Source organism: Wyeomyia smithii, chromosome 3 (assembly GCF_029784165.1).
Source record: "Wyeomyia smithii strain HCP4-BCI-WySm-NY-G18 chromosome 3, ASM2978416v1, whole genome shotgun sequence".
Taxonomy (NCBI): Eukaryota; Metazoa; Arthropoda; class Insecta; order Diptera; family Culicidae; genus Wyeomyia; species Wyeomyia smithii.
The window spans coordinates 131,650,805-131,664,438 of record NC_073696.1 but is presented as its reverse complement, the minus strand read 5'-3'; the positions used below and the strand labels follow the sequence as shown (position 1 = coordinate 131,664,438).

The 13,634-nt window shown below is 34.5% G+C and overlaps 2 protein-coding genes across 3 annotated transcripts in view; one reads left to right on the top strand and one right to left on the bottom strand.

Annotated features, from left to right (window-relative positions):
* Positions 1 to 4,893: 4,893 nt before the first annotated feature.
* LOC129726986 (uncharacterized) lies at positions 4,894 to 10,174 on the bottom strand. Its single transcript, XM_055684318.1, has 8 exons — positions 9,870 to 10,174; positions 6,906 to 7,039; positions 6,756 to 6,846; positions 6,510 to 6,695; positions 6,289 to 6,450; positions 6,116 to 6,230; positions 5,933 to 6,051; positions 4,894 to 5,869 (listed from the first exon to the last, which is right to left on the bottom strand). The coding sequence occupies exons 1-8, from the start codon at positions 10,161 to 10,163 to the stop codon at positions 5,591 to 5,593; spliced, it is 1,380 nt and encodes a 459-aa protein (XP_055540293.1). The 5' UTR covers positions 10,164 to 10,174; the 3' UTR covers positions 4,894 to 5,590.
* The window catches only part of LOC129726985 (pyruvate dehydrogenase (acetyl-transferring) kinase, mitochondrial), a 124,097-nt gene continuing 119,322 nt past the window's right edge, over positions 8,860 to 13,634 (top strand). Inside the window, exons 1-2 of one of the 2 annotated variants that reach the window (XM_055684313.1) lie at positions 8,860 to 8,990; positions 9,065 to 9,318. The gene's annotated coding sequence lies outside the window, so the exon portion shown is untranslated. Of the gene's footprint in view, positions 8,991 to 9,038; positions 9,319 to 13,634 lie in introns of those variants that run through there. The other variant, XM_055684314.1, reaches the window with a different exon arrangement.

Sequence of the window (13,634 nt, the reverse complement as noted above, 5' to 3'; positions counted from 1 at the left end):
GCGAGATATATTAAACTTTTTGTAGTCATAAGTTCGGGGCAACCTCCTTACAGACGAGTGTGAGACGATCGAAAGGTGGAAGCAGCACTTCGACGAGCATCTAAACGGCGATGCAGTTGAGCGCGAGGACGGTATGGCAACTGATCTTGGTGCACGAGCAGAAGACATCAGGATTCCAGCTCCTGATCTCCTAGAGGTGGAGGAGGGGATTGGCCGGCTGAAAAACAATAAAGCTGCTAGAGTGGACCAACTTCTCAGCGAGCTATTGAAAAACGGTGGAGAAACACTTGCTAGAGCCGTGCACTGGGTCATTGTCAAGGTTTGGGAGGAAGAACGAGTAGCGGAGGAGAGGATGGAGGGTATTGTGTGTCCCATCTACAAAAAGGGCTACAAGCTGGAGTGCTGCAATTACTGGGCAATCATTCTTTTAAACGCCCCCTACAAGGTACTCTCCGAAATACTGTGCCGTCGACTATCACCATTTGCGAAGCAGTTCGTGGGGCACTCGGGGCACTACTAGGCGGGATTCATGGGTGCCCGCGTCACCACAGATCAGATATTCGCGGTTCGGCAGGTTATGCAGAAATGCCGCGAATACAACGTGCTCACACATGATTTGTTTATCGATTTTAAATCGGCGCGCGTACGACACAATCGAACATACTTTATGTGATTAATCAAAGCATTTAGGAACATACTTTATTGATTGTTTCTTCATCTGTTACTATGGTTACTATCGATTTAACTTGACTTTTCAAACATTGTATTCTATCGACCTCAAATAGGTGGCTAATGCCTTGTATTCGTTTAAGTCTTTTTTTTTAAATCGACTGAAAAGAGTATTCTTGTTTAAGTGTAGAATAATTTGATCTAATGGAGTTATATTTTTTACATTTGTAGAGTATATGATGCACATCTTCAGTAGTGTTGCATGTGTCGCAGTTTCCTGACGGTATTTTATTCCATTTGGCAAGTCTGTCTTTGGTCACTGTGTGTCCTGATCGTATTCTAGTCAAAATTATAGTGTCTAATGTACTCATAAATATATTGTTGAACCACGGTTTGGTTTGGTACAATGTTTGCATGTTCAAAGTGGAACTTTCCTTTTTCTTGTGATAATAAGTCATATTTTTCTTGCCATATGTTCCAAGTCTCTTTTTTGAATATGGTTATTAAGTCTTCTCTCGTGTAATTTATGTTTTCTATTATGTTTCTTGTGGTTCCAAGTTTTGCTGCGTGATCAGCTCTGTCATTTCCTGTAATGTTTATATGTCCTGGGAGCCATTGGATTTTTAAACTGATGTTCGATTCAATTATCTTATTTACTATTTCTGAACGAGTACATTGTCTGTTTCTAATGGTTTCAGTAGGATCGAGCACGCTGATTTGGAGTCTGTAAAAATGACTAGGCTACTTATATTTTTTGATACGGCATATTCTATTGCTTTTATTATTGCCACTATTTCTGCGCTCATAATTGTGAATCCTGGTTTCAATTTTCCACTGTATGACAATTTTTCCTGTGGGTCGTAGTAACCGTAACCGACTGAAGTATTTATAAGTGATCGGTCTGTGTATATTTTATATATAGTCTTTTATTGTTTGCCAATCATTTCGAGTACCATACTCTTTTGAATAGCCGTCGATAATTTTTTCTTGTTTAAGCCATCTATTTGATCAAACACTTGTAGCTTTTGATTGATTTGTTTTGCTGTTCCTGACGGTTTTATTTTTTGTGCCATTTGAAAGTGATAATTATTGACTGCGGCTATTTTTTCAATGTAACTTGTGTGTTTATGGATGAAGTTTGATCCCATTATAGTGGTGAGGTTTTTGATTATTGGACTATTGTTATAAAATAATGTGTTGGTAAGTTCTTTTAACGTTAATAACTCTGCTCTGAGCTTTAGGAGAAGTTCTGCAGCCTCGTATAATACTACATGATCTGGTGTGGAGTTTAGTAATCTTAGTGATGTTCTTAGGGCTAGAAGATGTACTGTTTCTAATTTTGTGAATATTGTTTTTCCTGCTGCTGCTGAAATTGTGATACCATATTCTAATTGTGGGCGAATTATTGCTTTTGTCAATTGTAACATCTGCCTAGGATGTGCTCCGCTACGTTTCCTGCTTATCATTTTCAGTATGTTTAATTTAGTTTTTGCTTTAATTACAGATTTCTCAATGTGGACTTTGTATGAAAGTTTATGGTCTATGTATACACCTAGAAACCTATGGTATGCTGAAATAAATACTGGATCGTTGTTTATTTTTATGTTTATTGTTGGGTTATATTTATTAGTGAATGCTATGGACTTTGACTTATTTGGGTTCAATTCCATTCCCAAACTATTGCATACGTTTGAGATTCTATTCAAAAAACTGTTCATTTTGTTGGTTGTAGTTGAGATGTTGTGTCCTTTCGCTATTGCTGTGAAATCATCAACGAATTGTATTGAAATTTCATCGTCGTCGTCAAATACAGCTGTATGGATTATTTTCGTGTAAAGGTTAAATAAAATGGGGAAGTGGGCAACCTTGGGGCAAGCCTTGAGATGTAGTTCGGGTTATTTCTGTGCCATTATTCATTTTTAGTATAGTGGTTCTCTCTCTTAGATATTCGTGTATCCAATTTATCAGCTCTTGCGGAATGTGTTCTTGTTTCAGTGTATTTAGTAGGATGTCCAGGTTGACTTTATCAAAAGCTTTACTCAGGTCTAAAAACGTTGCTATCAAGACCTCCCCGTCTCGTTTAGACTGTTGGATTTGTGTAACAAGCATGTTAACACAATTCAGAGCTGATGTTTTTTTTCCGAAAGCCATGGCTTTGCAAAGGAATTATTGGGGAGTAAGTTGTTTTTTTTTGTATTATATCTGCTAATCTGTTTTTTTTTTTGTGAAATTAATTAGTTTGGGTATGGTAGATATCATGGCTAGTGGTCTGTAAGACTCAGCTTTACTGGGATCTTTTCCTTGCTTCAATATTGGAATGATTCTTATGTTTCTCCAATCTTGCGGAATTTCGTTTTTGCTGAGTACCAAATTCATCATTTCAACTATTTTCACCAGTAAGTCTAAATTGATTCTTTTGAGTATATAGAACGAAATATTGTCTATACCCGGTGTAGAGTGGTCTTTTTTCATTTGTATGATTTTTGTGGTTTCTTCTATATTAATTTGTATGCATTTTTATGTTGGGGTTGGTGTTAATATTCTGCTATTATTAATGGGAGGAAAGTTCAAGTTCATGAATTGATTGCTGAGTTGTGAATCATTTAGTAAATTTATTGTTTTTATTCGGACGGCTGCCACCTATGATTTTTATCGTGTTCCACAAAGTTTTTTGGTTCATATTAGGATCTATCGAGTCAATCATATCTTTCCATGATTTTCTCTTTTCTGTTCTGATTTTTCTCTTTAAAATTGCTCTGGCTTTTTTGAACTGAATAAGATTTTCGTAAGTTTGGTTGTTTAGGAAAATTTTCATTTTCGTGTTTTTGTTTTTCAAAAGTGATTCTATTTCTTTAGTCCACCATTTCTTCGGTATTCTATTTCTGTTTTTATCTGTTATTTTAAAACTTGCTAAATCTGTTTGTTCAGTTATGATTGGTATGATGTCTTCCGGTGTATGAATCATTTGTGGTCTGAGATTATTTATATTTTCAATTGCTTGGTTTTTACTAAAGCATTCTGTGTTATAACTAAATTTAGTTAATGAGTTATCTATATCGTCTCTTATTATTCTGTGATTACTGAAGAAATCCTCATCGATGACTTTCCATTCAGATTTTGCGGCAATGTCTGAAGATACTATGGTTAAATCTATTGCTGATGGTGTGGTGCCTGGTTCTTTTATTAGTGTGCTGGTTCCGTCGTTTAGTTTTACAAAGTCTTTGATTTCTAGTAATTTATCAATGAGCTCTCCTCGAGGGCAGTTGGGATGTGATGGATTCCATAATTGATGGTGAGCATTAAAGTCACCTGCCAATATCGTTGGTTTATCTTGATTTTCTATTATTTGGAATAGTTTATTGAAGGGATCTTTTAATTGATTGCTGTTTGTTGTTGAGGGGGGATGTATATTGAAAAAATTAAAAGTTGCAGATGGGTGTTTGTTGTTATGACTGCTATTGCTGACTATTGGGTTAATGGTTGGTAATACTAATTGTTTGTATATTATTTCGTTTTTGATTAATAGGCCGACACCTCCGTAGCCTGCTGTTCGTACTTCTGTTAGAAAGGTGTATTCTGGAAATTTATAAGTTTCATTCGGTTTCAACCAAATTTCACTTAAGATTGCTATATCTATATTTTCACTTGTTAGGTACTGTTTCATGGCTTCTCGCGTGTGAACTGGTCTGAAACTTGTTACATTGTTTTGTATTATAGTTGAGTTTTTATTTATTTGTGTAGTCATTGTTAGAAGTAGACGGGATGGGTACACTATTGTCTTCTAATGGGTTTATTATTGTATTGAGTTCATCACTTATTGATACTAAAAGTAGGTCTTGTTCAATTGAATCTGTTTTATTGGTATTTAATATGATTGTGTTTTGGATAGCTTTAACTTTTTTGACAATGTTGTTCAAGTTATATTGTTTTATTAGTTCCTCTTTTACTTGATTGGTGATTCGTTCTAATTCAGTTGTTCTGTATGGGTTTGGCTCAAAAATGTGTGCACACTTAGATTTTTTTACTGAACTCGGCGAAAAAAGTGCCGAGAATTCAACAGCTGAGTCTTCGGTAAAAAAATCGGCAAAAGTTTTCAATTACGATGTATCGGCAAACCGCTTGAAAATCGAACTGTCAAAAACAACTGACAGTCACGGCAGAATATACCGATGAACAATGAAATATTCTACTGAGCCTCGTGATTGCTAAAACAGGTTTACCAATTCAACCAGTTCACGTTGCTGAAGATCAGCAAACACAAATTACCGACAATCGTTGATCTTTGAAATAACTGCACGAGAATCAGTAAAGTTTAATAAACATTGTTGAATGTTTGTATCAAACTAAAGGACAGTCATCAAGATTATCTCATTTTATCCTATTTCAGCAAAAACATTGAAAAGGCGTATTTATTATTCATCCATATTTTCCAAGTTTTTCTATGTATAAATCACATTTTTTCTTGTAAATGAATGTTGAATTTCTAATATTTTTTGTATGAATGGGTGCAAAATGTAAATGCTAGTATTAAAAATATATGAATGATTCTACAAGTTAGACCAATCAAATTCGCCTTTTTCACAGCGTTTGCTGAGTCGCGAATAAAACGACTGCAACTTTTTAATAATTTTTATCTAATATAGGAATGTTTAAATGAAGACTTATACATCTAGAATAAATTTTAAGACATTTAGTCTTAATGCATTCGCTAATATTACTTACTCTTACATGTTACATTATTATTGTGCTCGCACAACTCATATTACTACTATAAGTTATTTTTTACTTTAACTTAAAAACAAAACTTAAAAATCTAGTACATTTATGATAGTTATCTTATTTAAATCACTGTAATATCATTTTCACATGGCAGTTATGCATTATAAGTTATTTACATTCATTTTTACGTTTTACTTGGGTGTTACTTTAGAGATCTAGCAAACTTTTCTCCCGTTGTGGTTAATTTTCCTGCACCAAAAATGACAGCTTTGAAGAATAAGTAGAATTGTTTGTCAGTAGCAGCGCAATCCACTGAAAAAACATCAAAAGATTGGCATAGTTTTTCAAAACCGAGAGTAATACTATCAACAGGCATAATATTGTTTTTCCAAGTCAAGAAACATTCCCCATCTCCTTGCAGCATGCTACCTTTTACAACTAATAATGGTATACAGTTGTTTGTGGAAATCGGATCGTCTTCCTGTGCAAATAAAACATTTTTACTGATTGCTCTATTATCAAATGTATTGTTATACCAACTTACCCCAACCCAAGAAATAATTCCGTGCAGAGGATTCCTATTAGCATCTTTGTCCTCGCGAATTCGTTTTGAGCCCCGAGAAGGGTTTTTTGCTCGCACAATAGCTAGACATCGAATAAAATCTGTTGAAGAACGTTGAACAAAATAAGCTTAGTATGTATTTAGAACGTTTCATGTTGCAATTACCATCGTCGAGTTCTTCGAACAGATGATTGAACCCAGCTAATATTCGGTTTTGCCAACCAGTCCATTTGTTTTGAAAATCTGTTGAACCAAACATTCTTGCAAAATCAAGTGCAATCTATAACAAAATATATCAGTTCAAACTGAAATAAATATTACGAAAGTGTAAATTTTACCATCTGTCCATTGTATGCTGATGCCGGGGGAAAATTTTCTAAATATGATGCAAAATCGTTATTTTTACGAAAAGTATCACGGTGGTTATACGTTTTTTCCAAAATATGCACTATGCGTGCTTTGTTTGCGGTAGTGGGAGTAGTAAATTTCAATTCCTCGATCTGATATGATGAAATGAAGTTAATATTATTTCGACATATTACAAAAATAAAAAACTGACCATTGAACTCATTTCTATATCAGTCATTTCGGTATCCTCAACAGCCTCTACCTCCTTAGGTTTTGATTTCAATGATTCTCTGCGAATGACACGTTGGTCAGATTGTTTCGCTAAATACTCCATGTGATAATGGAGCTTGCCTGCATGTCGTCCTTCTCCCCTGCCATTTTCATAGAACCAGAGAGCCTATAACACAAGGTTGATTAAGTTTAAATGGTTAAAAATTATTGTTATTAAAAAACGAACGTGAGGAACAACCGACACCGTTGATGCCAAAGCCGGATATTTAGCCACAAGAGTTTGTGCAATGAGGTTTTTATGATATGTCGTGGGGCGTCTAGAAAATTTGTAATAGTTCAAATCATACATATACAGCTTTCTAGATTGAATACTTACACACTGTAGGCGTCTTTTAGGTAATTACAGAGTATATGGGTGATCTTTTTTATGGTTGTGTCGTTCGGTTTTTCGTTCTGCTTCAGTTTTTCCAAGATGCATTTTCCTTCTTCAGTTCTTTCGATGTCAATACCCTGCAAAAATAACATTTCAAAATGTGTTCATATTTTCTTCCGATCAACAAAATAGAAAAAAAATTCAGGTGCGATAGTGACCAAAGCAAGAAATATTGTTGATTGCGAAAAATTTTCTCGCGAAAAGTTCTTATAGAAGTGCGCGGGTACGTCCAATCGCGGTAATATCTTCTACAAAAAGTGCGGAAATTGGATTTGCGCACTTTTTGTAGAAGACACCAACATGATTGGTTATAACCGCGCACTTCTACGGCGTTTTTCATGCATCTTGCGAGATAAATTCTCCCGCAATCGATAATACTAGCAACAAAATATTTGGAGCTAACCAAAGAAGTAGCACGGCGCAATCGATTTTCAAAGCTAATCAAATTCAATTATTTCAGGTATAAAACTACGGAAAAAACTGTAGATTCATTAGAATAATTTTCATATAAATTGCTCAGGCGAATTTGTCTACAAAATAAAAAAGTAGAGCAACCATGATTGAACCTGATTTTTAATTATTATTTTACGCATTCCTCCTGAGTTTAAATAAAATCACTTGACATCGCTGGTCGCGACTCGCGAGTCCAAGTATAAATGCCAGTTCTAAAAGGTATGCTATTCACGTCGATGCATTAATATTAGTGAGCGTTATGAAATTTTCCAATTTTGTATGAAATCATGATGAGTAGAACATGGTGTAACGGCTTGACCAAAAACTAGGCGCGGGGTGAGGAAGCGTTTTTTCACATTGGAGGGTTGGTGACGAAGCATCACTATGCAACAGCGAATAACTTTTCCATGTTTGTTGATATATCCTCACTAACTAGGCAATTGAATACCGCAAATTCAGGTGTTTCAAGTTGGAAATTGTTTCTTAAATTAATGAATATTGGTAGCAAGGTATGTGGCATTGCCATATTTATAATTTAAATGCATCCAAATGATATATTATGAGATGCGATAATTTCATGCCCTAGTTGTTTATAAACAAACCTACTCGCTGGCATTTTTTTCCAATATTGCCGATTCTACTTTTGATGTATCGTTACACCATGTCTTTATACATCATGGTATGAAATTTGAAATGATTATGCATTTTGAAGTAAACTTATAAAACATACTTTTGTGAAAAATTATAGAAATGATGTTGAAACATGTTTTATTCGTGAGAAATATATAAACATGCTGGGGTTTAGGTAAAATACGCTGTTTTTCATCATTTTGCTGGTAACCTTTTTGCACTTTTCGTTTTTTTCTTGTACTTTAATAGCGCTTCTAACTAAAGTCACTTATGTTTCATACAGTAACAAAAGTCATGAGCTATGACAATGACTAAGATTATGCTCCAACTATTAGAAACATAGCATTTTTATATATTTTATTTCGACATATTGTCGCAATTTTTCACGCTGAATCTAAATTAATATCAATTTCTAATGTGTTTCAACTGAAGATTCATTCTCCATCCAAAAAAATCAAATATAAAACAACATAAAACGAGAAATTTCCGAAAATGTTCCGAATTCCATACAAAACACGAAATTTTTCATAACGAGATTTGTTTGTGTGCGTGGATAGACAAAGATGTAGCATACCTTGTAGAACTGTCATCTTTTGTGTCTTTTGTGTCCATGTGCAGATTTTTATTGATTTGCAGACATTTGCGGTTTTTCCATAGTTTCTGCAGAATTTTGTCAGAGTCTCCTTAAATTTACGCAGACTTTTTTAAAAGATTTTGCAGACTTTTACCTGCGCGAGTGAATTTTTTTTTCGTACCACGGACAGAATTTTGCAGATTTCAAGCAGATTTTTTCGGTTTTTCGAGCAGTTGTAGACATTTTTCAAAAACATCTGGCCTCTCTGGTAACTTACTGTTTTTTCACACAAACGTACAAGCCAGAGAAAAATATCAAGATTAACATAACCGTCATCCTGATCGTCGCTAATCAAAACTTGTTTATTTGAGGTACTTAGGTTTAATAAACCTTCTGCCTTATTTTTTGTGTTTAGGAAAAAAAGGAAACAATTATTTTTTTACAGCTCTTACAACAAATCTGTGTCGACAACTCTGTCCGTATGGTTTTTTTTCATATAAATCTGTGAGTATGGTAGTTGGGTAGCACTTCGAATATGTGCTCGCTGAAAACATCAACAGTCATCGGTTTATAACTGAATTAGCGAAATACGCATTAAAGGCATCGGAACATTCGGAGCATACAGCGTATAAAACTCCCAAATGCAACTAGCAAGAGCATAAGATTTTTTAAATACATGCAATCGTTTGAGCAAACAAGGTAAACTTAATATGCACATTAAATTTTAATTTCTTTGTCATAGCTTCGCAGTGAGATCATTTCGTTGGATGTCAAGGTCAACATTCATTGAATAAATTTGTGATTTTAGATTTATAAAAAGTGTAGGATCAGTTAGCAAAATTGGCCTGACAACGACGGAAACCGAAAAAATACACGGGTCCAATTTGAGGAAACACAAGTGATTGAAACATCACCTTAAAACTAAAGTAAGAATTCATGGAAAAGGATAAAAAAGTAACAGTTGCTTTGTTCAAATTGTTCATGTATGTTTAGTTAAAAATTCATCTACTATGTTGTAAATTATCAGCGTTTCACTTTTGAATTGAACGGTTATCAAAAGTGTAATATTTTACAAGTGCGCTTAGAAGATCGGCCATACCTCCAGTAACAGATTAACCCATAACATGTTGTGGTTAAAGGTAGAACAAAGAATCTATATTTTTGAAACTAAAATTTTAACATGTCCATTGGCATATTTTTTAGATATTGTAACTGTAATAAATAAAAACGAAAACGAATCAATTACTTACGAGTTCCAAACATAGGCTGTTGTTAAAACTTGACTCTCTGGAATTTTCTTCAAGCTGTTCAAGCTGTTCTTCGTTTTGTTGTTCTAGCGTTTCCTCGATAGTGTAAATTTGTTCTTTAGTATCAGTGAGACAATTTGCTTCAATCTGAAAGTCCTCAAGAATATACTCGTTCATGTCATCTGGAAAATTCACTCGTTTGCTGATAATTTCATGTTGGATCTTCTTGATTGTTTTTACTAATCTTGTTGGTAACTTTATGCGGGAAAAGTCTGTGTCGTCCAAAGATAAAAACATTTCTGTTTCATAGATTTCTTCTTCACCTGAATGGATTTATATTGAAAATTTATAACAATTATATATATATATATATATATATATATATATATATATATATATATATATATATATATATATATATATATATATATATATATATATATATATATATATATATATATATATATATATATATATATATATATATATATATATATGATTTCTTCAATAGGTACGTTGTTATTAATAATCTCCACAATACCAGCGTCTTGACACAAATTTAGAATTGTTGTGCATGTTCCAAAAGGAAAATGTGGTATGCAGATGAATATCTTCCATTTTTAAAAGCTGGGTACTATCGTCAATATCAATTTGGTATGCTCCCAGTATGAAATTGTAATCGATGGTGTTACAATCTTGTACCAAAAAAAACAATTGATCGCTAGCAACCACAATTTCAAGAATTATAGCATAACAAGGATAAAGCATGTTTTTGTGATGCTTGACCGAAATCACCAAATTTGGACGAAATTCAATCCCATTCACTGTGACACTCTTCGGGATATAAATGGTTTCGTCGCTTTCATTTAGCAAAATGCTGCTTTCGCATTCTTCTCTGCGTTTGATTCGTCCACCTTTGTATAAAATTTTATCCATTAAAGGATTGTCTATCACATCGATTACCATTCTTAAACATTGTCTTTGGGCCAAACTTTTGCAAATATTTTTGAAATTGCGGCAGGTAGACGATTGATTTTTGCAAAATTTATTTTTTTGCTCGAACGCCAGACAATTAAACTGCTTCATGTTGCCACTTTGCTTTATACAATATGGGTAATGCTCTAAGTGGTGGCTTTTGTTTATCTTGATGTCGAAGTGCTCGTAGAATAAATTTTGGAAAAGTCTGATATGATCTTCTAATTCAGCAAGTAGGGAGTCCAGAATTATAGGTGACATTAATATGCGAGTTATATGATTTAAGTGGCTTATCATTAGCAAATATTTACAATTATCGGGAATTAAATGACCGAAAAGGAAAGGGAAAGCTCTTAACAATAATATATTCTGTGAAGCTGTTTGTCTTAGTTTGTGTTTCTGTGGCTTCGAAAACATCTCATCTGTGAAGTTTGGACACGGTTTATTTTTCTTGTCTACATAGCCATATGCGAAGGTTTTGATACGGTAGTTTATTAGTTTTCTATCAATTTGTATGTCTTTATTCTTAACATACTGACTTAACACCATCTGAATCGTTAACGGAATAATACCCTCGGCAAGGTCGTGCATAACATCTAGTGCATAGTTTTCCGTAATATGGAAGTATTTGAGTTCATTTAAAATGCAGTCACCATGTAAGCCACAGTCGGAAGCACAAATTTTTCCTTCATTTAGCAGTTTCAACTGGGTTTCGTACCATTTTTGTGTACGAATAGGAAAGACTGTATTTGGATTTTCTTTGTAGAGTGGTCGTGTTATTGTACATATCCTACAGAACATATTCGCACCGGGGCCAAGCAAGTTGAATACTTCATGAGCGGCCAAGGTGTCACCACAAAAAATGGTAACGACTGCAAAAATAACAAATGTCTCGGTTTCGTAAAAAACTGTAACTCCTTTTTCTAATTTTTTTAAATCAGAAACCAATGGCTGTAGGATTTTGTTGTAACCATGCTTTTTTACATCTAATGACGTGCAATATATAATTGGAAATATAGTTTGAGGTGAGCTGTTGTATTTATCTGGAAAGTTCTGAATTTTGAAATAAATACACGACACTTTATTTATCCCTGCTCTAGAGCTTAATGCATTGCCTAGCTCAATATCATCTTGGTATAGGCTAAGTCGAACTGCATTGGGATACTTTTGAAAAAATTGCATCTCTCATAAGTTTTTCCTGAACGAAAAGAACTGTACTCTTTAATAATACTGGACGACTCCTCTTTCTCTTCGAGTAACTTACGTGTTTCTGGGTTTCTTAATATAAGTTTTAGGGTGTCGATAATCGAGATGTATGAAAACGTTTCATTAACTCGTACGTTTTTGTGCTGGCCGTCAATGTGTCGCACATCATCTCGGAATGCAAGCATTCGCTCCACAGGCTCTGGAGTGTCGCCAGCTAACTCTTTGAGATATTTCGATTGTTTCTTTTGGGTAGACACTTTAGAAAATAGATCGGTTATATAAAATTGATTAACGAACTGCACTGTTTCGTTACAGGTAATGTCAATGTTTTGTGATTCCAGGTACAATTTGGTTTCTACTCTCAGATGCTGCGTAACCATCTGTATCAAGTTTTCGCATAGTCTTATTGTTTCGTTTATTTTCGTCTGTGGAAGGGCAACATCAGCCGCAAGTCTGCAAATTCCAAGTGATGCTACTTTTCTTATTTCGTCTAAAGATTGATCCCGATCGAAAACTGTCTGCACCTTTTCCGTTTCGTTGGTAACCTCAACACAACATTCAGACTGTTCGATTGGGGAAGCCGCAATTTCTACTGAAATTTCTGTGGGAGCAGAAAGCCCCATGACGCATGACAGAGTTTCTTCTGGACTTGAATTCAATATAGGATGGCATTGCACGATGTGCCGTTTTAAGGAAGAGAAATGAGCATAACCAAGTTTACATTTTGGATATGTACAATCGTACGTCATAATGCCCGAATTAAAATCTTTTGCATGGTAATGTAAATGGCGCTGATAACCATCCACATATCCTGCAATGCTTTTACGACAAATGAAACAAGTAATTGTGGAATATTCTTCCGCCTGAAAGCAAAAGGTGGAAAAAAAGTTTTACTTACATAACACTGCTTTGATTCGGCTACCTACCGCCGCCTCTTCTGCATCGATCAACTCATACACTTTTTCCATTGTTCAGTAACTAGATGATTTTAAATTTTTGAAGTACAGGAAGCGCACTTTTTCAAATTTTAAAAACACAGAAAGTACACGTGAAATGTGCAAACAAGGTGTCTGAAAAAATGGCTGACTTTACCGCTTTTCTGAGAACACGACAGGCCGCGGTAATAGACGTTACTGATATTCGGCAAAATGAGTTAAGTTTTACCGATAAGAGGTTTTTTTTGCAGATGCACGGTACATTAGTTAAACTTATTTATTCGTTAAATAGTTTGGACGAATTTCGGCATTTCAAAAATAGTAACTTACGATCGGCGAAAAGAATTACCGATAACATGTAGAATTTTATTCTTTTTTAACGAAATTTCGGTATAACGAAGATTCACAGGAAAAATCGGCATAAAATTTACCGAGAGCAAATATTGAAGTTAAGTGTGTATCATGTTACCCAGTCAACTATCTGCGCCAATGAAATCTGCTTGCTGGTTGACTCTTTGCTGTTGCCGGGAAGACGATCCAAATATTCGGCAGATTTTTGTAGTACCTTGATGGTAGCGACTTATTCCTTTTTTTTTGTCACCATTCTCCCAGAACTAACGGCAAACCTCAATCAGTTTCTAGCGGCTTTTTT